The sequence below is a fragment of the Haliotis rufescens genome, unplaced genomic scaffold (assembly GCF_023055435.1).
Source record: "Haliotis rufescens isolate VD_foot unplaced genomic scaffold, xgHalRufe1.0.p SCAF_8, whole genome shotgun sequence".
Classification (NCBI taxonomy): Eukaryota; Metazoa; Mollusca; class Gastropoda; order Lepetellida; family Haliotidae; genus Haliotis; species Haliotis rufescens.
In genome coordinates, this window is record NW_025964372.1 from 2,247,134 (window position 1) to 2,272,184 (window position 25,051).

At 45.0% G+C, this 25,051-nt stretch overlaps 1 protein-coding gene across 1 annotated transcript; it reads right to left on the reverse strand.

The window, feature by feature from the left end:
- Positions 1-11,499: 11,499 nt before the first annotated feature.
- On the reverse strand, positions 11,500-22,777 carry LOC124144633 (plancitoxin-1-like). The gene is made up of 8 exons (XM_046514130.2): positions 22,566-22,777; positions 19,382-19,583; positions 15,924-16,002; positions 15,111-15,272; positions 13,903-14,097; positions 13,023-13,129; positions 12,752-12,874; positions 11,500-11,755 (listed from the first exon to the last, which is right to left on the reverse strand). Exons 1-8 carry the CDS (start codon positions 22,649-22,651, stop codon positions 11,657-11,659), a joined length of 1,053 nt encoding a protein of 350 aa, XP_046370086.2. The 5' UTR covers positions 22,652-22,777; the 3' UTR covers positions 11,500-11,656.
- Positions 22,778-25,051: the final 2,274 nt, after the last annotated feature.

Genomic DNA, 25,051 nt, shown 5'->3' on the forward strand with positions numbered 1-25,051 from the left:
TATATAATTTATACTGATTAAATATTGAAGGCAGTAACCTATTTTCTCAATAATAGTATGCTGATATGTTAGCAGATACATGACTGTGTATGCATGTGTGGCACCAGTGTATTCAACTCCCCAACATTCATCTTGGGTTGTATTCTCCCCAGGGAGCTGAGGATGCAGTTTGAATGCACACTAATCAGTTATTTTTGTGTAATAGTGTCCACCTTCTGTGGAGTCTTGCTCTTAATTTCTGGCCTATTATTATTATTATTATTATTATTATTATTATTCAGATTAATCAATATACATGGGAGCAGTGGGGTAGCCGAGTGGTTAAAGCATTCACTCGTCACACCGAATGCTCAGGTTCGATTCCCGACATGGGTACAATTTTGAGCCCATTTCTGGCGTCCCCCATCTTGATATTACTGACATATTGCTAAAAGCGGCATAAAACCATACTCACTCACTCACTCACTCACTCACTCACTCAATGTACATCATATATATGGACTGGCTGCAAGATGGCCAAGCAATATTTACTCACTCAGTCCTATGTTTGGAGACTCTAGTTGTCTAGAAGTATCCCTTTGGCAGATTCAACTTCCTGATCCGTGATAGTCCACTGTATGCCTTGATATGCATGATACATTTCAATTTGAACAAATGCGTTATCCTTTGTGTCATCAACATTAGCAGTGTTGCATTAAATTTTTTAATGTCTTCATTATCACAACTGCAGTGTGGCAGGACAATTTTTAAAAATAAAACGATTATGTTAAGTGTCCTTTGTTTCCATGGTTACCTTATCATAAAATATGTATCCTTGCATCCATACCTGTCAGGAAAATTCTGGGTTCAGTGTCAATTATGGAATTGAAATTTTGGTGTCGGACCATGATTTTGCAAGATTTTTTTCTCTTATGCACATCACTATGTACATGCAATAATATTGAACACAATGTTAAACCCCATTTCAGGGGCGGTAGGGTAGCCTAGTGGTTAAAGCGTTTGTTCATCACGCCGAAGACCCGAGTTCGATTCCCCGACATGGGTACAATGTGTGAAACCCATTTCTGGTGTCCCCAGCCGTGATATTGCTGGAATATTGCTAAAAGTGGCGTAAAAGCATACTCACTCACTCACTAAACCCCATTTCACCTCACCTCACCTCTAAAGTTGGTACAATGTGTGAAGCCCATTTTTGGTGTCCCCTGCTGTGATATTGTTGAAATATTGCTAAAAGCGGTGTAAAACCTTACTCACTCACTCACTAAACCCCATTTCACCTCACCTCACCTCTTAAGACAAGTTACGATATCACTGTGTGGATGAAAGGGTAAAACCATTTGTGTACCAGCCTTGAATGTAATGGTTTAGGACTCCTTTGATATTAGGTTTGTTTGAAGAACCATGGCGCTAATTTGGTTGACTACAGTATTTAGTATTATGTCCAAAGACATTTTGGTATTTTATTTGTTGGACGGGAAAGCTGAGTATTTGCTTGAGTAGTTTTGGTGTGACAGGCCACATATTATGTTATTATTGTATGATATTTGCATACTTTGTATGATGTTTGCAGGAAATAAAGGTCACTGACCTTGTTTTTGATTTGTATCATTGATAAGTTTATTTCAGGTCCATGGTACATGATGTAAAGAATACAGAAGCTGTTGCAGACGTTACTGCGATGAAATGATACTCATCTCCAGCCTCTTAATACATCATCTGACCCGTGAAGATCCGGGGTAGAATAGGTCTTCAGCAACCCATGCTTCCCGTAAAAGGCGACTTTGCTTGTCGTAAGAGGCGACTAATGGGATTGGGTGGTCAGGCTCGCTGACTTGGATCATGCATGTCTTCATATCCCAATTGCGTAGATCGATGCTCATAATGTCAATCACTGGATTTTCAGTACTTTACAACTACGCTTTCAGGCTGCATTTGAACCAAACACACAACCAGGCAGCATATTTCGGCAGGCATGAAAGTGACGAGGTATTATTCTCTGTTGAGGGGTGGTCGGGTAGCCTAGTGGTTAAAGCGTTCGCTCGTCACGCCGAAGACCCCGGTTCGAATCCCGACATGGGTACAATGTGTGAAGCCCATTTCTGGTGTCCCCCGCCGTGATATTGCTGGAATATTGCTAAAAGCGGCGTAAAACAAAACTCGCTCGCTCGCTATTCTCTGTTGAGGAATTTGGAAACAATTGGCTATCACACTGACATCAAGTATCTCCAACTGAAAGAGTAGTATAAATGATGGGGGCTCTGGACAAGACCCAGGCCCTGAAAATGCTCACGTGGGGGTCTGAAAGTGCAACATCAATGAATGTCTACATGGTGTCAACTTTAGCGATAATTCTCCGCCCTTGGCCACTGTTAAGGCAGCAGAGTTAAAGAGGGGAAGAAAGATTTTGGAAGATGATCCACGACCAGGAAGACCTTCAATTGCCACTGCAAAGCAAAATAAAAATACATAAAATACATGATATGATATGGATGATTGACGACTGATCACGTCACATAAAGAATGCATCTCTGATGAGAAACTTGAGAACATTCTGAGTAATGAACTGGACACGACAAAGGTTTCAGCTCGCTGGGTTCCAAGGCTTTGGACTCCTGATCAGAAACGCTCTAGGTTCATCATCTCGCTTTCTTTTGAAGCAGACCCATCTAATTGTTTTTAGCTATTTGTAACCTTGCATGGATGGTTAAGTCTGTCTGTTTGTTGTTTTACGGTGCACTCAGCAATATTCAAGCTATATGACGGCAATCTGTAAATAATCGAGTCTGGAAAAGAAAATCCAGTGACTGATATCATGAGCATCGATCCACGCAATTCGGATATGCATCAACCTGAGTCGGTGAACTTGATCACCTGATCCTGTTAGTCGCCCCATACGACAATCATGGGTTGCTGAAGACCTTTCCTAACCCGGATCTTCACATGTCCCTTTGTTGTCGGTTGTCAGATGCGGTTACTTTGTTGACTCAGTCTGCATATCATCGTATCTCGAGGACGTACATTGTTGCTCATGACATCAATCACTGGACCTGGATTTGATTATTGACAGGCCGCCGTCATGTAGCTGGAATACTTCTGACTATGGTTTAAACAAAAAAAAAACAACCCATAATAGTTGTAACCGTTTATTGAATGGAATGTAGCACGGCCAAAACAACAGAAGACAACCATAGAAGCTGCTGCTGTTGAACACTAATTACAAAATATTGAATCTTAAGTTACAACACCAAATAATCTTCAGTATTTCTGTCGAGGATTTTATGTAGATAATAATTCACCCAATCTCCCTGATTAAGCCTTAAGATATAAACGTGTTATTTCCCTTTGATGGCGCTAGGGGGTATCCTCCCAAAACGTAGACCTGCCAAAACGCAGACCCGTTAAAACAACACTCGTTATGGCTGGTTGCATCAGTATTTAGTACCCTGTACCCTTAAGTAAAATGGTATCACCCATGTAACAAGAAAGAAAGCTGGGTAGAGTTCACAATTTTTTATTCAAATGTTATTTCACTGTCATTTATGATTATCAGTCATTTTCACTTGTTTATCATCAGTGGACCAACTGCATCCAGGTACTGAAGGGGTGTCTTTTCACGGCGATGAAGCTGTTCCTTCTCTCTGTAGACAACCTTCCTGGGTGGCGGTGCTGCTCCAAATTGAATCTGCGCTAGTTTCGCTCTCTCCGAAATTTCTGCCTTCTGGATCAGTTCGATAAATCTGAAGATGTTTGGATGCTTGTGCTGGAGGGACTTGCCGATTCTGGAGTGGAAACCTTCTAGGTTGTTGTTTGTACGGGGCCCTTGTGTCGCATGGTATATCCACAGTCGAGGTAGGAACCGGGCATCGTCATCCACCCATGTCGTAACCTCCAGTACACATTTTCATTCTTCGTCCTGTACTTAGCATACGTGTAGCCGTCTAGGAGAACTTGTGGGGCACCTTTCTGGGACAAGACATACTCATCTTTCGTAAGTCCGGCCATAGCTTAATTGGACGAGGTTGAAGCTCATGTTCAAATATACTTATATGTTATACCATACACAAGAGAAGGAAGTATTTGGTATATTCTTACACAAATCCCACAACTTGTTTAAAGGTAATGTTTGAATAAGATTTGTGATGTACCGGGAGCAGATTAAAGAAAGGAGGAGTTTTTTTAAGACAATGTTGTTGTTGTCCACTCTGCTCATTGTCTCAACATATTGATAATCCCTCATAGCAGGGGAGTGGACCAGTCCATTCATTAATTAGGTGTGACCAGCATGGCCCAATTAATTAGTGAGCTAATTTTAACTGCTTTTTGGGAGGTCTGCATTTTGGAGGTCTACGTTATGGGAGGGAACCCGCTAGGGTAGCCTCTTGGTTCAAACCATGGCTCGTCACGCCAAAGAACCGGTTCGATTCCCCAAATGGTGATGTCCCACGCCTACATACAGCTGGAATATTGTTAAACGAGGCGTAAAATCCCACACGCTCACTCAAATACTTCAGCGTCCTCACGAACGTGCAATGTAATAGTAAATATAAAACGTCCACGTTAGAGAATAAGTCGATTTTCAGCCGAAACAGATCCCAATGGGCGTACAGAGCAAAGGAGCGCTGAAAATTATATGAATGGATCACTAAAAGTCAGTGATGACACCAGATGTTCGCGAAAAGGGTACCGTTAGCATTCGCCACTCACAATTGTCACACAGAATTTGCAACGTCGTCGTGTATATAAACCAGACAACCAAGCAATGGACCAGAAAATCCAGTGACACTATAGCCTATTTACTGACTTTGTTGAAACTTCAGATGATTTTAGTAATTTTGAATTAGGCCTGTGTTGTACTAGTGCATAATTCTGCTGTTTATAAGCAGAGACCATATAATAGATGGTCTCTGTTATAAGTAAGGAAAAACGTTTCAGAAATATGTTTCAATTTACCTCCTCAAACCTTTCATTTGTAAATGACTCAACATAATTAATAAATACTACTGAGCTAATGATGACACTGGGACCTCAGTCCTCAAACAGAAACATCGACCCAGTTCAAGTGAAAAGAAACCGTTTATCCTGGCGGTACAATTGCCACTAAAATGGTCCATAGACTGTTTTCTGGTTTAACGAATCATTGTCACAAATTCCTACAGACAATTGCAGCAGTCGCCCAGATAACGGGATGTCTGAATCAATTAGGTTACACTTTGTAGACTTAAAAATTATGTTCATAAAACTTGGTTGATGTAAGTTTCCAATGAGAAGTGTTACCTACCCGTACCGGGATGAGATTCCCGTTAGAATAGGTACCCAGCAAGCTATCCTGGTCACACGAGTCTTCATATCTGATGGTCAGACTCGGTGACATGTTTGATTGGGTGTAACTATACCCCGACGGCGTGGTTAGTGGCGCGTAATGGATTGCCTGGTTCATATTCGATATATACAGGCATCCATCATATCGCTGGCCACCGTCCTATATTTCCCACAGACAAACAATTAACAATGTTCATATTTCGCCACGGCCTTTTTGAACTGAGTGAGGTGAGGTGAGGTCAGTGAAATTGGGTTTAACGTCGCGTCCAAGATGATTGCACTTATATAGCGACGTGCATGCGTGCGTGCGTGCGTGCATGCGTGCGTGTGGCTGCTTGTATTAGTCCGGTATTAGTGCGGAATTATAGTGCTAGCTCACTGAGATACCATGCCGTAGTTTAACATGAATACCCCACTCAGACACAGTATACTGACTCCGAGTCCTTGTTTTAGCCCCTTAATGCCGAGCGCCAGACAGGGTAACAACAAGTACCATCTTTTAACGTCTTTTGGTATGACGCGACCGGGGAAGATGCGTCTGCTGATATAAGATTGTGTCCGTTATTTAGACGTAAAAGCTTTGGTACGACGCAACGGTAATTTCAGTGACAGATTTGACAAGGATACATCCTAAAGGTGGTATACAATTACATCCTAATATTGTACAAATCTTTTTACCGCTATTTTTACTGCTGGTGATAATTTAATGCTTTCGAGCACATTACTGGATTATAACCGTAGTTTACTGTATATACAACAAATGGCAGTTCGTTATAAGCGTCTTCGTTATAAACGTAGTCAACTGTATCCGCAAAAAATCAAATACACTGTTTTAAAGAACCAACTCTGCGTCTTCATACATACAGTGAACTACGGTTATAACGAACACGCTTATAACGAACTGACTGATATAACGAACTTATTTTTTAGTCCCGGCCATTTGTTGTATATATGCTGTATATATGTTTATAACGAACTACGGTTATAACGAACTAATATAAGTCATCCCTTTGAGTTCGTTATAACCGTAGTTTACTGTACTAAATCATTGTAAACGGGTAACGATTTAATTCAGCGCTATGTACCATGGGCATTCAACTGCAGTCGTTAGTAAAAATCGTGTAAATTACGTTACGAATTGTATTCCCTTTTCAAAGTAATCTTTCAAACTTAATAGGAATACAATATGTATTTTGACCACAGAGTGTAAAGTTTGTTTAGTGTTAATAAGTTGGTGTCTCTTATGTTATTAACTAGGTACAGTAAACTACGGTTATAACGAACTCAAAAGGACCACTAATTTTAGTTCGTTGTAGCCGTGGTTCGTTATATGCATATATACAGCATAACTACAGTAAATAGTCGGGACAAAAAAGTAAGTTCGTTATATCCGTCAGTTCGTTATAAGCGTGTTCGTTATAACCATAGTTTACTGTAATGTAAATGTCATATTGTTACTTACGCTTAAAGGAACTAACCCTGGACCTGTGTATGATATAAGCTAATCAGAAAACTTTTGACAAATCAATGATCATTTCTGCCTGAACGCGAGAGGCTTACGACATAAGCTCGATTATATAACTGAACTACTTCAGGTAATCATATTATTTGCTTGCAACAATTGATAGCCGTCATATTTTATTGGACAACTATGACGAACCTCTTCAGAAGCTGGAGAATTTAATTTTAAAAGTAGATACGATTAAGAACGTTTTCTGGCTTCTACCCTAGACATCAGTTGTACTGTGTGGAAGAATGTGATAATAGTGACCTTTTCATCGTTCAGACACTGCTGTGGAAAATTGATCTGGCTATTACATGTAAATATCTTAAATGTGGTTTAATGAAAACTTATTTGGAAAACAAAACGTGTTTACGAATTTATTCATACAAATTTCTGCTAAGAGGCACATTCTGAATACAATATTGGGAAAGGAAAATATTAAGATATTTATGTAATAATATAACAGTTTTGATATGTGAACAGGAGAGGATATATTGACGGTATGTGTGAGTGAGTGATTGAGTTGTATTTAACGCCGCTTTTAACAGTATTACAGTTATATCGCGGCGTGTCAGCGTAATGTGGGAGGAAAGCCTGAAGTGATGCAGGTCTCAGACGTTTACCACTTCGCTGAAACCCATGAGCACGGGTATGGTGCTGACAAACCTAGAAACATAATCGGGTCGGACCGGGATTCGAACCCACAATCATAGGTTTCTGGCGTGACCATGGGACGCAACTCTGCTGACGGTATGTGTTTGGTATAATCAATTACATAACGCCAGTATACCTGATCATGTGTCGAACTTGCTGGATGCAATGGTCGCTTACAAAAACATTGAGACATTACACGCTTGATTCAAACGCCAACCGTCGCCACGTGGAAGGCGGTAAATCAATTAGGTTTGTAGACAGACGAGTAAAGTTGATTTAGTTTTCGAGGTCCGATTACGGTAATTTTATTATAATTATATTATTACCAATACCACAGAATACCACGTAAGCCATTGAGAGCTAAACAGATTACAGCCGTTTTGGGTAGGAATCTTCAAATGGTGAAACAAGCAGCATTTGCATGAATATTCTCCTTGGGATATGTACCGTGCTGTGTACCGTGCTGTGTACCATGTTGTGTACCGTGCTGTGTACCATGTTGTGTACCGTGCTGTGTACCATGCCGTGTACCGTGCTGTGTACAGTGCCGTGTACCGTGCTGTGTACCAGGCTGTGTACCGTGCTGTAAACCAAGCTGTGAGCCAAGCTGTGTACAGTGCTGTGTGCCATGTTGTGTACCGTGCTGTGTACCAAGCCGTGTACCGTGCTGTGTACCGTGCTGTGTACCGTGCTGTGTACCAAGCCGTGTACCGTGCTGTGTACCGTGCTGTGTACCGTGCTGTGTACCGTGCTGTAAACCAAGCTGTGAGCCAAGCTGTGTACAGTGCTGGGTACCATGTTGTGTACCGTGCTGTGTACCAAGCCGTGTACCGTGCTGTGTACATTGCTGTGAACCAAGCCGTGTACCGTGCTGTGTACCGTGCTGTGTACAGTGCTGTGTACCAGGCTGTGTACCGTGCTGTTTACCAAGCCGTGTACCATACTGTGTACCATGTTGTGTACCGTGCTGTGTACCGTGCTGTGTACCGTGCTGTGTACCATGCTGTGTACCGTGCTGTGTACCGTGCTGTGTACCGTGCTGTGTACCGTGCTGTGTACCATGCTGTGTACCGTGCTGTGTACCATGCTGTGAACCAAGCCGTCTACCGTGCTGTGTACCGTGCTGTGAACCAAGCCGTGTACCGTGCTGTGTACCATGCTGTGTACCATGCTGTGTACCATGCTGTGTACCGTGCTGTGTACCATGCTGTGTACCGTGCTGTGTACCATGCTGTGTACCGTGCTGTGTACCGTGCTGTGTACAGTGCTGTGTACCATGTTGTGTACCGTGCTGTGTACCATGCTGTGTACCATGCTGTGTACCGTGCTGTGTACCATGCTGTGTACCGTGCTGTGAACCAAGCCGTGTACCATGCTGTGTACCGTGCTGTGTACCATGTTGTGTACAGTGCTGTGTACCATGCTGTGTACCGTGCTGTGAACCAAGCCGTGTACCATGCTGTGTACCGTGCTGTGTACAATGCTTTGTACCGTGCTGTGCACCATGCTGTGTACCAGGCTGTGTACCGTGCTGTAAACCAAGCTGTGAGCCAAGCTGTGTACCAGGCTGTGTACCGTGCTGTGTACCATGAAGTGTACCATACTGTGTACCATGAAGTGTACCATGCTGCGTACCGTGCTGTGTACCGTGCTGTGAACAATGAAGTGTACCATGAAGTGTACCATGCTGTGTACCATTCTGTGTACCATGCTGTGTACCATGCTTTGAACCATGCTGTGTACCATGAAGTGTACCGTGCTGTGTACCATGAAGTGTACTAGCTGTGAACCAAGCCGTGTACCATGCTGTGTACCATGAAGTGTACCATGAAGTGTACCATGAAGTGTACCGTGCTGTGAACCAAGCCGTGTACCATGATGTGTACCATGAAGTGTACCATGAAGTGTACCATGAAGTGTACCGTGCTGTGCAACTTACTTCATGGTATGCTGGGTAAAGATACTCGGATATGAAATTCGAGAAATTTCTGATTAACAAAAGCACGTCGGAATCAGTTTAAGATGATGGAAAGGCGCTCTATTTCTATCTTGACTTGTTTTCCCCAACATTTCATACAGGGGAAATGAAATACAGATTTGAAGACATTGTTTGTCTTCCGTGCTTGTTCCAAGCACTTCACTGGCTTCCCTAGCTTCATAAGAGTCCATATAAAGACAGACGTATTGCAGTGTCCTGCAACCGAATCCCTGTCAAAACTACTGGCAATACTTCTGTCAACAAACAAGCAGGGTCTAATTAAATAATGTCAGAGAATATAGGAGACAAGTAGACTTTAAATGTCGATGAAATGTCAATCTTGAAATATTAGGTGAGGTGAGGTGAAATGGGTTTTAACGTCGCGTCCAAGATTATTGCACTTACGAGTATATAGCGACGTGCATGCACGTGTGTTTGTGTGGCTGCTTGTACTAGTCCGGACTGATGCCGATTTATAGTGCTAGCACACTGAGATACCATGCTGCAGTTTAACATGAATACCCTACTAGGACACAGTATACTGACTCCGAGCCGACCAGTCCTTGTTTAAGCCCCTTAATGCCGAGCGCCAGACAGGGTAACAAGTACCATCTTTAAACATCTTTTGGTATGACGCAGCCGGGGATCGAACCCCGGACCTTCCGCTCGCCGGGCGGACGCTATACCAGTAGGCTGTCCTTGAAATATTAAAAACATTGACTCAATCTCAGGCAGGATGATAATTTCAAGTTTTAAAAAAATCTGATTCTCATACCACTCTCCTTCATGATACATTCGATATGAAAGTAATTCTCTAATCAATAGGGCCCTTGGTTCCGAGGAGTTCAGAATTATTTTTTTTACAAATGTTTATGGATGTGGTCCATTTTATTAAGACCGAAATTACTATAAATTATTATAAATATTATGATACTCAAATATGTGATTTGCTGGCTTTCCTGATTGACAACATATTTTTTGGTCAAAATTGGTTATAGTACATTAAGACAAGTGGCACGTCTCTACATAGCTACTTACTTTGTTACTCTCTTAGTTCATCTTTTTCATTACAAGAAACTTTAGTCAAATCAAAGAAAGGACACGTTGCCAAAAGGTTCAACCTCTCGTTCAGATATAGAGATGACGTCATTTCTTCAAACGATAAGTCGATAAATGGAGGTTACCACGCTGTTGTGTTTTTGGATGATACATAAATACATAATTTAGCAGGCCTCGCCCAACGTTCGCTAAATACATTTTTTCCTAATACAGGATATCTACCCTCACCTCATGCCCATGATATCAATCACTGGATTGTCTGATCCAGACTGGATTATTTACAGACCGCCGTCATAGCTCGAATATTGCTGAGTGCGGCGTTAAACAAACAAACAAACAAACAAACAAAACAAACAAACAAAAAACAAAAACAAAAAAACAACAACAAACAAACAAACGAATCATAATGAGAACATGATACGCACGTATTTCGCAGTTCAGTGACAAATGTGTTCCCAGTAATCGCAGGGATTACCTAAATTACCAAATGACATTTTTGTTATTCTGGTCATTGACACTTGGATATGTTCCTCGGGTGATCCCCGTGGACGGGTGGGCTGGTGATTGATTGATTGATTGATTGATTGATTGATTGATTGATTGATTGATTGATTGATTGCGTGAGTGAGTGCGTGAGTGAGTGAGTGAGTGATAGAGTGATTGATTGCGTTAGTGAGTGAGTGAGTGAGTGAGTATGGTTTTACGCCGCTTTTAGCAATATTCCAGCAATATCACGGCGGGGGACACCAGAAATGGGCTTCACACATTGTACCCATGTCGGGAATCGAACCCGGGTTTTTGGCGTGACGAGCGAACGCTTTAACCACTGGGCTACCCTACCGCCCCGATTGAGTGAGTGAGTGGGTGAGAGAATAGGCGAGTGAGTGAGTGAGTGAGTGGGTGAGTGAGCGACCTACAGTGATGTTTGCGTCGACCGTTATCTATATTTATTCTCACATTCACACAAAACAGACATTTTCTGCCCTAAAGTTGCAAAAAGATTTTATTATCCCAAAAAGAACTCCGAATTTCAGATATAATAAGAAAAACCCTATATAGCATAACATTAATAAGTAATAGGTTTAAAGAGCAACAACGCAATGCAATCCATCGCATTTACATGAAAAGGGTCTCCCGATGCTCTAGCAATGCTCATACGCCTTCACGCTGCTGTTGAACTGAGACCACACCTTTTCATTCTGTAGACACACGGTACCTCCTCCTCTCTTCATCTGATGGAGCTGAAAGTGATGAAGATGTTTCAGTTTCTGTCTATAATCCATGCAAAGTCGTCGACTTCCTTGCCAACGTAATAAATATATATACGACAAAACCTTTCCATAAAAATAAAAATTTCCCCTTAAAGCAGAATTCATTTTCACGTAGTGAAAACGCATTGATCCGGAGGGTACACTTCTATGAAAGTGTTCGGATTAACGTAATTAACAACTTGTTGGTGTGGTTGGTTGGTTCTTTCGTTGTTTAACGCCGCACTCAGCAATATTCCAGCTATATGACGGCGGTCTGTAAATAATCGAGTCTGGACCAGACAACCCAGTGATTAATATCATGAGCATCGATCCATGCAATTGGGATCGATGACATGCATCAACCAAGTCAGCGAGCCTGACCACCCGATCCCGTTAGTCGCCTATTACGACAAGCATAGTCACCTTTTACGGCAAGCATGGGTTGCTGAAGACCTATTCTACCCCGGAATCTTCAGGGGTCTGTTGGTGTGGTATATATATACGCGTGTACTGACGAAAACAAAGAACAATGGAGATGGAACCACATAGTATGAGGGCCTGTCTACCAGAGTGAGTGAGTATGGTTTTACGCCGCTTTTAGCAATATTCCAACAATATCACGGCGGGGGACACCAGAAATGGGCTTCACACATTGTACCCATGTCGGGAATCGAACCCGGGTCGTCGGCGTAACGAGCGAACGCTTTAACCACTAGGCTACCCGACCGCCCCCTGTCTACCAGAAGGAGTTGAAAGGGAACTATACTGCTGAAAGGGAACATTAAGAACTGATCTGGACATTAGTACTTCGTATGAACCTGATACACTATCTGTGTTAAATGACATGATAGCTAGCTGGATAAAAAAAAGTTGGAATGACGAGATCCGAACTATCTGTTGCAGGGTTTCGGTGCATGTGAAAATAAAGTAGGAGACACTGTCGTATGGCTTTGGCCTGCTTTATAGGGTGGCGTCAAGCCTACCCACCTGTCTGTTGATGTCCCCAATGCACGCCCAGTTGCCCGTCATAGAGACAGCCCACTTGGAGTGGTCTTTGGTCTCCTTGAAGTCGATACCATTTGGTAGAGTGATAGCCTTCACATTGTACACCTGAAATGAAAGAAATGTTAACAGGAAGATAAATGTTTTTTATATACATACTTTTCATCTATTTTCAGTGATTGTGAGGCTTGCTAAATAAATGCAGATGTACGTTGTCCAACTGAAAATGAAGTCAGACCAACTCCTGTTATGTTACCTTGTAGCTGCTGCTGCAGTCGGACGGCATCTTCCCAACCCCATCCTGCCACGTCTCGGTCATCAGGCCACTCTGCAGCACCGGTGCAACAAACGCTGAATACAAATCTGAAAAAAGGAAGAAAATGTAAATTAAACCTTAATCTATCTTATCAACACACCCTCAACTGTTCAACCAGCACTGACAGACATACTGTCATTCAGTCTTGTGGAGAGGGTTGTCACTCGGAATCTTTATGCAGTAATTTAAATATAAAACATAAGGCGGATTCTGGCTCCTTTCATTCCTGGTTCCGGTGGGTAAATCAATGGAAGGGAGTATCTGACCGTTATTGAACGATAACAGATCATTGACATACCTGAAGCGTTGCCAGATTCCCTTGGTTTGACATGCCAAACCGAGCAGACAGAAATTCAGATTAATATGCAAATATGCATATGAAAACAAATCAGCAAGAAGAAGAGCACAATTGGTACTTTTGAGTGAGTGAGTGAGTGAGTGAGTATGGTTTTACGCCGCTTTTAGCAATATTCCAGCAATATCACGGGGGGGGGGGGGGGGGCACCGGAAATGGGCTTCACTCATTGTACCCATGTCGGGAATCGAACCAGGGTCTTCGGCGTGAAGAGCGAACGCTTTAACCACTGGGCTACCCGACCGCCCCGGTACTTTTGAGGATGCAACTTTTTGCCTCAATGTTTTGTCTCCAAATTACACATGGATCTTATCATTGAGGAAGTCCAGTATTTCTGGGAAAAAAAAAAAAAAAAAAATCCAATATTTATGCAAAAATGTCGAACTTCTGAGTATACGTTATATAATTGTCCTGAAGGTTTTGTCTGAATTCAACTCTGGTTGAACTCAGTTTGCTGCTTTTTACCGTCGTTGAAGGCGGCAGTCTTGGCAAAGCTGAGGAACGGTGTGCCCTGTTTGGACGTCAGCTGGACCTTGTTGGCGGTTCTTCGTCCTGGATGTTTGTGGTTGATGACTGCGGCCAGACTCGGGTTGTCTGACAGGAAGCTCGCCGAGGCCATGTGGTCATACACTTGTACATAGTTGTACACGATCTGGGAAGCTGACAACAATACACAGTACTCAGTCAAGCTGTGAGCTATACGCTTTGTGGATTGAGTGAGGTGCATTTTACCTTTCTTCAATCCATTTGACAGCAATTTTTGAACAAGAATTAACCTTATTCCCCTGAGGGAAGTCAAACCCGGGTCTTCAACATAACTAACGCTTTAACCATGCGGTTACCCAACTCCTAGAGTAGTAATATACAGAAATGATCCCACTTACTGTCAAAGTCTGACGGTTTTTTAATAAAAAAAACTGTTGCAATATCCTACCGTGGCATTTGGGGCATAATGGTGAGAACAAATGCTTGATCGCGATTGACAATGCTCTAACAATCATATTGACTTTGACACAAGACAATATTTACATATCAAAATTCTAAATCAATGCTGCTGATCATCTGTCCAAGTAAATGCATGTTTGAACATAAAGTTGAGGTGAAATGGGGTTTAACGTCGCGTCCAAGATTATTGCACTTATATAGCGACGTGCATGTACGTGTGTGTGTTTGTGTGGCTGCTTGTACTAGTCCGGACTGATGCCGATTTATAGTGCAGCTCACTGAGATACCATGCCGCAGTTTAACATGAATACCCCACTCAGACACAGTATACTGACTCCGAGCCGACCAGTCCTTGTTTTAGCCCCTTAATGCCGAGCGCCAGACAGGGTAACAACAAGTACCATCTTTTAACGTCTTTTGGTATGACGCAGCCGGGGATCGAACCCCGGACCTTCCGCTCTCCGGGCGGAGGCTCTACCACTAGACCACGGAGGCGGTCCTTCAACATAAAGTCACGAGGGATAGATGTATGGAAATTCCGAGTTCTTGTTCTAATTATTACCCCTAGTCGCTTATTGTATTACCAATAACAAATTCTAAACTACTTACATATTTCTGATGAAGTCAGAAGCTGAGTGAATGTATGCCTCTGAGTGTTGTTGTTATATTGGTACATGGTAGGTGTAGTAAAGGATCACAACAACATTACTGTTTAAAAATGTACTTACCGATGTTGTTCAGCTGTGAATAACTGTAAGAAACACATAGAAAGCTTTGCCCATTGACGAGAGCAGTATCAGGCCAGTTGTAGCCATCTGCACGGTTTGGTGGAAACCCAGGGGTGCTATGCACCAGCCAAAACCCCGCTTCCTTGTCAAAAGCAAATACACCTACAATAGATGTGTATCCGTTAAAATCTAACTGTTCTGTGGAATCACAAACATGTCACATTCATTTTATTAAAAGGGCACCCCACGAATAAGAGTGCGTGAGTAAAAAAAAGGAAAGCGGCGAGAAATGCTAACTGCTGGAGTTCTACTACTTCACGATAATGCCTCTTCTCACACCTCTCGACTTGCAAAGCCGCTGTGCGATAATGTGGGTTCGAAGAGTTTCCTCACCCTCCATACTCGCCAGACCTGGCACCAAGTGATTTCCACCTGTTTCCTGAACTGAAATACCACCTTCGTGGAAAGCACTACGACGACAACGATGACCTGAAAGCTGTCATATATGGCTTTTCATGGTGGCTTCAGAAAACGTCTTCCTGTCTTGAATTGAAAAGATTCACTATCGATATAAGATACTGACAAGCAGGGAGATTATGTTGAAAAATAATTTCACAATTGTTGGTGTCGTTTGTTAGACTTAGAACCTTTTTACCAGCTCGTATTACATTGGACTTTCAGATCTGTGGAGACTTTGCCATTCTTACCATGTCAGATAGGTGGGCCACATTGCGTCATTAATGAGTAAAGACTGACAATGTCGGATACATCATAACTGACACTCTGTAGGTTTCATTGTCACCAGTTTAATACCTTTTGAATGTCCGTCGCTCTCTGGTTCCTTTCCAGCTGGAGTTTTGTCATTGTACATAACATACGCGAAGTCATCAGTCTGAAAAGATACATCAGCGTTTTCCAATATCACCAGCATAGCCTTAGACATTTAGGGGAGAGGGTGACACTGGCAACAGGCATTTAGAGGAGAGGGTAACACTGGCAACAGGGATTTAGAGGAGAGGGTGACACTGGCAACATACATTTAGGGGAGAGGGTGACACTGGCAACAGGCATTTAGAGGAGAGGGTGACACTGGCAACAGGCATTTAGAGGGAGAAGGTGACACTGGCAACAGGCATTTAGAGGAGAGGGTGACACTGACAACATACATTTAGGGGAGAGGGTGACACTGGCAACAGGCATTTAGGGGAGAGGGTGACACTGGCAACATGCATTTAGAGGAGAGGGTAACACTAGCACAGGCATTTAGGGGAGAGGGTGACACTGGCAACATGCATTTAGAGGGAGAGGGTAACACTAGCACAGGCATTTAGGGGAGAGGGTGACACTGGCAACAGGCATTTAGGGGAGAGGGTGACACTGGCAACATGCATTTAGGGGAGAGGGTAACACTGGCAACAGGCATTTAGGAGAGAGGGTAACACTGGCAACAGGGATTTAGGGGAGAGGGTAACACTAGCACAGGCATTTAGGGGAGAGGGTGACACTGGCAACAGGCATTTAGGGGAGAGGGTGACACTGGCAACAGGCATTTAGAGGAGAGGGTGACACTGGCAACAGGCATTTAGGAGAGAGGGTAACACTGGCAACAGGCATTTAGAGGAGAGGGTAACACTAGCACAGGCATTTAGGGGAGATGGTAACACTGGCAACAGGCATTTAGGGGAAGAGGGTAACACTGGCAACAGGCATTTAGGGGAGAGGGTAACACTAGCACAGGCATTTAGGGGAGAGGGTGACACTTGCAACAGGCATTTAGGGGAGAGGGTAACACTAGCACAGGCATTTAGGGGGAGAGGGTAACACTGGCAACAGGCATTTAGGGGAGAGGGTGACACTGGCAACAGACATTTAGGGGAGAGGGTGACACTGGCAACATGTATTTAGGGGAGAGGGTGACACTGGCAACAGGCATTTAGGGGGAGAGGGTAACACTGGCAACATGTATTTAGGAGAGAGGGTGACACTGGCAACATGTATTTAGGAGAGAGGGTGACACTGGCAATGGGCTTATAGAGGAGAGGGTGACACTGGCAACAGGCATTTAGGGGGAGAGGGTGACACTAGCACAGGCATTTAGAGGGAGAGGGTAACACTGGCACAGGCATTTAGAGGAGGGGGTGACACTGGCAACATGCATTTAGGGGAGAGGGTGACACTGGCAACAGGCATTTAGGGGAGAGGGTGACACTGGCAACAGGCATTTAGGGGAGAGGGTGACACTGGCAACAGGCATTTAGGGGGAGAGGGTAACACTGGCAACATGCATTTAGGGGGAGAAGGTGACACTGGCAACAGGCATTTAGAGGAGAGGGTGACACTGGCAACAGGCATTTAGAGGAGAGGGTGACACTGACAACATACATTTAGGGGAGAGGGTGACACTGGCAACAGGCATTTAGGGGAGAGGGTGACACTGGCAACAGGCATTTAGGGGAGAGGGTAACACTGGCAACAGGGATTTAGAGGAGAGGGTGACACTGACAACATACATTTAGGGGAGAGGGTGACACTGGCAACAGGCATTTAGGGGAGAGGGTAACACTGGCAACAGGCATTTAGAGGAGAGGGTGACACTAGCACAGGCATTTAGGGGGAGAGGGTGACACTGACAACATACATTTAGGGGAGAGGGTGACACTGGCAACAGGCATTTAGGGGAGAGGGTGACACTGGCAACATGCATTTAGAGGAGAGGGTAACACTAGCACAGGCATTTAGGGGAGAGGGTGACACTGGCAACAGGCATTTAGGGGAGAGGGTGACACTGGCAACATGCATTTAGGGGAGAGGGTAACACTGGAAACAGGCATTTAGAGGAGAGGGTGACACTGGCAACAGGCATTTAGGAGAGAGGGTAACACTGGCAACAGGCATTTAGGGGAGAGGGTAACACTAGCACAGGCATTTAGGGGAGATGGTAACACTGGCAACAGGCATTTAGGGGAAGAGGGTAACACTGGCAACAGGCATTTAGGGGAGAGGGTAACACTAGCACAGGCATTTAGGGGAGAGGGTGACACTTGCAACAGGCATTTAGGGGGAGAGGGTAACACTGGCAACAGACATTTAGGGGAGAGGGTGACACTGGCAACAGACATTTAGGGGAGAGGGTAACACTGGAAACAGGCATTTAGAGGAGAGGGTGACACTGGCAACAGGCATTTAGGAGAGAGGGTAACACTGGCAACAGGCATTTAGGGGAGAGGGTAACACTAGCACAGGCATTTAGGGGAGATGGTAACACTGGCAACAGGCATTTAGGGGAAGAGGGTAACACTGGCAACAGGCATTTAGGGGAGAGGGTAACACTAGCACAGGCATTTAGGGGAGAGGGTGACACTTGCAACAGGCATTTAGGGGAGAGGGTAACACTAGCACAGGCATTTAGGGGGAGAGGGTAACACTGGCAACAGACATTTAGGGGAGAGGGTGACACTGGCAACAGACATTTAGGGGAGAGGGTGACACTGGCAACAGGCATTTAGGGGGAGAGGGTAACACTGGCAACATGTATTTAGGAGAGAGGGTGACACTGGCAACATGTATTTAGGAGAGAGGGTGACACTGGCAATGGGCTTATAGAGGAGAGGGTGACACTGGCAAAAGGCATTTAGGGGGAGAGGGTGACACTAGCACAGGCATTTAGAGGGAGAGGGTAACACTGGCACAGGCATTTAGAGGAGGGGGTGACACTGGCAACAGGCATTTAGGGGAGAGGGTGACACTGGCAACAGGCATTTAGGGGAGAGGGTGACACTAGCACAGGCATTTAGGGGGAGAGGGTGACACTGGCAACAGGCATTTAGGGGAGAGGGTGACACTGGCAACAGGCATTTAGGGGAGAGGGTGACACTGGCAACAGGCATTTAGGGGGAGAGGGTAACACTGGCAACATGCATTTAGGGGGAGAGGGTGACACTGGCAACAGGCATTTAGGGGGAGAGGGTAACACTGGCAACAGGCATTTAGGAGAGAGGGTGACACTGGCAATGGGCATTTAGAGGAGAAGGTAACACTGGCACAGGCATTTAAGGAGAAGGTAACACTGGCAATGGGACGCAGTAAATATAGTCGTTATATCTGCAGTACGCTAGCGATTCCTTCCCACAGATAAACCAACTACAAGCCATGAAAACCAATGAATTTTGGTGATGTTTATAGGTTTTATTGATCAGTTTATGGTCAATGCTCTTAAAACTCCTCGTCTTCCTCTGTTTCCACGTGTTTTGTTTTAGAAAAAATAAACTCACAGTTTTGGCCTGGTAGATTGTCTGGAGCGTGTTGTAGACGGCGTGTTTCGGGTTCTTCATGAGGACTTTAGACAGAGTCCACGTGGGGTTGTTGACGTCCATGTAGAAGTGGCCTGAGTCATGACGCACCGAGGCACCCACAGAGCGACCCACTGAATGAGTCCCGTTTTCTCTGAGAGATGGCAGCTTGTAGACAATAAACCTGTTGGTGACGCAGATTCAGAACTAGTGAGTGAGTGAGTGAGTATGGTTTTACGCCGCTTTTAGCTTTTAACGTCGGGAATCGAACCCGGGTCTTCGGCGTGACGAGCTAACGCTTTAACCACTAGGCTACCCGACCGCCCCTCAGAACTAGTGCATTGACTGAAGTGTTGAATCACTTGTTGCAAATTGGTAGTAACGGTTGCATTGAATGACCAATTGAATTATGTGATGTAGATTGATATTATCCGCTAGCTTGGCAGGGAAGTCAGCAGGCCTGTGAAACGGTCAAAGGTCAAGGTCACGAGAAAAAACCTCACTGGAAGTTTTTTTTATATTACACTGACACATTTTATCAAGTTGGTATATACTTTGTCTTTGGGGCCCGTCTTTGATACGGGTTTGGTCAAGATTAGTCAGAGGTCAAGGTCAGGGAATAAGCCACCCATGCCAATAGGAAGCGTAAAGTTTGTTTGTTTGTTTGTTTGTTGTTTGACGCCGCTCTCAACAATATTCCATCTATGTGACGGCGGTCTGTAAATAATCGAGTCTGGACCAGACAATCCAGTGATTGATATCATGAGCATCGTTCTACGCAATTGAGATACGACGACATGCATCAACCAAGTCAGCGAGACTGACCACCCGATCCGTAAGTCGCCTCTTACGACAAGCTTTGTCGCCTTTTACGACAAGCATGGGTTGCTGAAGACCTATTCTACCCAAGATATTCACGGGTCGGAAGTGTAAGGAATAGATGAGACGATTGTATTGTAGGCCAGCTGTCGTAGAGGAAAATGTCCAAGGTCAATATTCTTGTTATCTAATCATATCTATTCCGTTTCGTGGTGAATCGTTTAATGTGAAATCGGAAAAGTGGAGGAAATAATCCTCGTTCGAGGTGGTTTCGACACAAGCGTGCCGTTGCCTGGAAACCCAGTTGTTTGCAGGAAGCGAATTTTGACGACACAGCATAACCTAACACTTTGTGTACTAGCTGGTAAATCGTATTTTATCTAAAATGTTTTTCCTGTTCAAACAGTCTTAAACAGGTAAACAAAAATTAAAGTGTGGAAAAAAGTATCAATAATATGGATCAATTTAACACCATTGATTGTGAACTGTTGGGTTTCAAGGCTATTTAACCTATGTAGAGAGGTGCACATGCGAGTGTGTGCTTGCTTGTACCTTGGGCTGGGACGAGTCCAAATTTACTACCCAGGTACCCACCTCCCTATTACCCGACCCTAACCGGGTACCCGCTGTAGGTCTCAAGAGATGTCCGATTGGGAAACGTTTGACCGTACTCCTGTCAAAATGTATTTAGATACAGGTATAAAATGATCTGGTCATGCATACACTGAAGTTTTATCTTTATGCAAACATATAAAGTCAGAAGGAATGAGTGCATAGTTGGAAAAAATTGAACATTTTTTTGCCATTAAACAATATAACCACGTGACTAGCCACGGGTCCGGGTAGTCTTCTCGGTACCCGGTACCTACTCAGTACCAACCCGATCAGGGTACCCGACTTACCCGTCCTAGCCCTACTTGTACCATATTGTAACGGACAAATAACATATCTATAGTGCTAGCCAACGTCCATACGATGCCGCAGTTTAACATGTTTGCAGACGCAGACTGACTTCGTCCGATCCTTGTTTTATTTCTTAACACCGTACAACAAATTCCAGTTTTTAACGTAGTTTGGTATGACGCGGACCGAAGATCGAACCAGCCATCTTCCCCTATCCGGACTGACACAGATTAATTAAAGTTATTCTTCATGTGTCTGTAGAGAAACTGCTCACTGGAAAGGTTACCAGTGGGAACCCTGCCTCAAGAAAACTGACCCTCAAGAAACTGCGCAATGATATTCTGACCCTCAGGGAAATTGTCCCCTAGGAAACCTGAGCAATGGTAAAACTGACCCTCAGGAAAATTGACCCTTAGGAAAAACACCCACAGAAAACTGACTTCATTAAAAGTGACCTCTTGGAAAATCGACTTCACCCTCGTCATACCGCCCCACTATAACACAGTCCCCTCGTAACTCCATCCCCTCGTAACACCGCATCCTGGTAACACCGCCCCCTGGAAAAGCTGTCCTCTACTAAGAGGGAGGGAGAGAGAGAGAGAGAGAGAGAGAGAGAGAGAGAGAGAGAGAGAGAGAGAGAGAGAGAGAGAGAGAGAGCAGACTCATTCGTCAACACTCGCCCCTTTCCGTAACCTGCAAGAAGACTCGTCCCCCTCTCGATGAATGTTATGTGCGAAAATACGACAAACCAATCAGAATGCGCGTATGATTTCGTGTTCTTTGTCAAATAATCCCTCAGAAATAAATTTTGATTTTACATATGTCTTGCATCTAAAAATATACCCAAGACACAGTTAAATGTGTTCAATCATACTGTATTATTCCGCACGTCCCCATGTCCTTTAAATTGCATCTGAAATATATATAATATATGGGGAAATATATGTGAACCATTACGCAACGAGTTGACAATTGTTTTAGGTATGCCCGTTTGCGCGAAGACGGAACCTAGTCGCAAAAATGGCCACGAGAGGGGCACGAGTCGCTATTCGGCTTGTCCCGGAATAACACGAGTTGGTCACGAATGAGAGCAGACTGTCGACATTCATTTTTCAGAAAAGGGGAACATGACGTCACACGTTTCCTCGTTATATGTGTTCAGTGTGGGACTGCTCGAATTATTTCCACGGTCACTTGAACTGCAGATACTGTTTCGATAGTCTACGCGGAAGATGATAATTTGATAATTACAGTTTTGCCAAAACACAAACTCAATCAAATCCATACACATTGTGAAAAAAGGGATATAATAAAATCATTTCAACCACGGAATTCGTCATAACACGCACGTTCTGCTACATATCCACACGCCATACCCGGGGCGATAGGGTTAGAGACAGTCCCCTCCAATACACCATGCGCTATCGTTATTTAAAGGACTCACCAGTCAACTGGACTACCCGTCTGTGACATACATTGAACACAGTTCGCGACAGGTACGAAGGACGCAGCAAGGACGATCCACAACATTTTGAATGACCTCGTTGTCAGTTGTTCACCTCTGCTCCTACACTGTGCATATATTCTCCGGCTACCATGTACAGAGGATTGAAAGGGGAAGTAAATTGCTATAAACACATCACGTGGATGTGATTCACCCTTTGTTGTAGGTCATGGTTGACGGGGGTCTCGCCAACCGAAGGTAGCCCGAATGGGTTTTACAGCGTTACTTCCGCGTTGTTGTAGCTGTAGTGTGAATGATAGTGTGAGGTGGGGGGCGGGGGCATGGTGTGTGTGTGTGTGTGTGTGTGTGTGTGTGTGTGTGTGTGTGTGTGTGTGTGTGTGTGTGTGTGTGTGTGTGTGTGTGTGTGTGTGCTAGAGGGTGTGGTATGTGTGATTAGGTGAGACGACACGCTAGGCACCTCAAAACCTCAAAACAGAGTCACAAAGGCAACCTGTCAACCTTACCCCTTTCCGTCCTCGACCTCCATATACACCAACTCCCTCACTACACCATCCTACACACTTACTGCTTCTCAAAGTCCGCATCATTACCGAGTCCCTCTCTACCCCCTCCCCGACTCCCGACCCCACTATTCACTTCTCAACATCACCCTACACCCCTACACTTCTCGACCCCCACATTAATACACCCCCCCCCCCCCCACACACACACACCCCACACACACACACCCCACACATCTACATCATCCGACAATACTCGTCCTGCATATGTCACCCCTGCCACCGGTCTCCCTAAACGCCATCATAGATCCTTCATAGTTCTCGACACGCTCCCCGCATCACTACACCACCCTAACCCTCTACAACACTCACCCCGTCCCCAAACCCTAACGCTACCATAACCGACACTCCACCCCACCCCCCCCCCCCCCCACCCACACCCACGCCACCATTAACCACGCTCACTCCGTCCCCACCCCCAACACCACCAGAACCGACACTCCCCCTCATCCCACACGCCACCATAAACAACATTCGCTGCTTCCCCATCCTCAACACTACCATAAATCATACACACACCGTTTCCATCCCTCCACACCACCATAACCCACTCTCACCCCACTCCCCATCCCCCTACACCACCATCAACCACACTCGCTGCTTCCCAATCCTCTTCACCACCATAACCTACATTCACCCCGTCCACCAAACTCTACACCACCATAAACCACACTCACCCCGTCCTCTACCCTCTACACCACCATAAACCACACTCACCCCGCCCTCTACCCTCTACACCACCATAAACCACACTCACCCCGTCCTCTACCCTCTACACCACCATAAACCACACTCACACCGTCCCCCACCCTCTATACCACCATTAACCACACTCACCCCGTCCTCTACACCACCATAAACCCCCCTCACCCCGTCCTCTACCCTCTACACCACCATAAACCACACTCACCCCGTCCTCTACCCTCTACACCACCATAAACCACACTCACCCCGTCCTCTACCCTCTACACCACCATAAACCACACTCACCCCGTCCTCTACCCTCTACACCACCATAAACCACACTCACCCCGTCCTCTACCCTCTACACCACCATAAACCACACTCACCCCGTCCTCTACCCTCTACACCATCATAAACCACACTCACCCCGTCCTCTACCCTCTACACCATCATAAACCACACTCACCCCGTCCTTTACCCTCTACACCATCATAAACCCCCCTCACCCCGTCCTCTACCCTCTACACCATCATAAACCACACTCACCCGTCCTCTACCCTCAACACCATCATATACCCCCCTCACCCCGTCCTCTACCCTCTACACCATCATAAACCACACTCACCCCGTCCTCTACGCTCTACACCATCATAAACCCCCTCACCCCGTCCTCTACCCTCTACACCATCATAAACCACACTCACCCCGTCCTCTACGCTCTACACCATCATAAACCCCCTCACTCCGTCCCCCACCCTCTACACCATCATAAACCACACTCACCCCCCCCCCCCACCCCCACCCCCACCCTCTACACTACAATAAACCACACTCACCCCGTCCCAAACCCCCTTCACCACCATAACCTACTCTCACCCCCCCTCCACACACCCCAACGCCACAATAAACCACAACCCGCCCTCTAAACGCTACACCTAAACCTCCCTCACCCCACACACCACCCTAACCCCACATTAAATCACTCCGTCACCATCCCCCAGCCCCGACACTACCTTACCCCTCCCCACCCAGCCCTCCCAGGAACAGAATTCTCCTCAACAAACTCTTTCCTCAAGAATCCACTTCACTCAAACCTGCACCCTTGTAACATTTAGATCGATGCACTCCCGCTCTCCACACAGACAGACACACCACACTTCCTCAAGCCTTAATCAAAGGATGTACTGTAACGAACGCGCCTGGACTTATTCGCAACAGTTG

Bases quoted from the DNA above. Each gene is read 5' to 3' on its own strand.
- LOC124144633 (XM_046514130.2), bottom strand. From the start codon at position 22,651: ATGTTGTGGATCGTCCTTGCTGCGTCCTTCGTACCTGTCGCGAACTGT. The intron at 14,098-15,110 runs GTAAGTACATTT...TATTGTTGTCAG, and splicing joins TTCACAGCTGAACAACATCG to CTTCCCAGATCGTGTACAAC. The intron at 12,875-13,022 runs GTAACATAACAG...CTTTCATTTCAG, and splicing joins ACTGCAGCAGCAGCTACAAG to GTGTACAATGTGAAGGCTAT.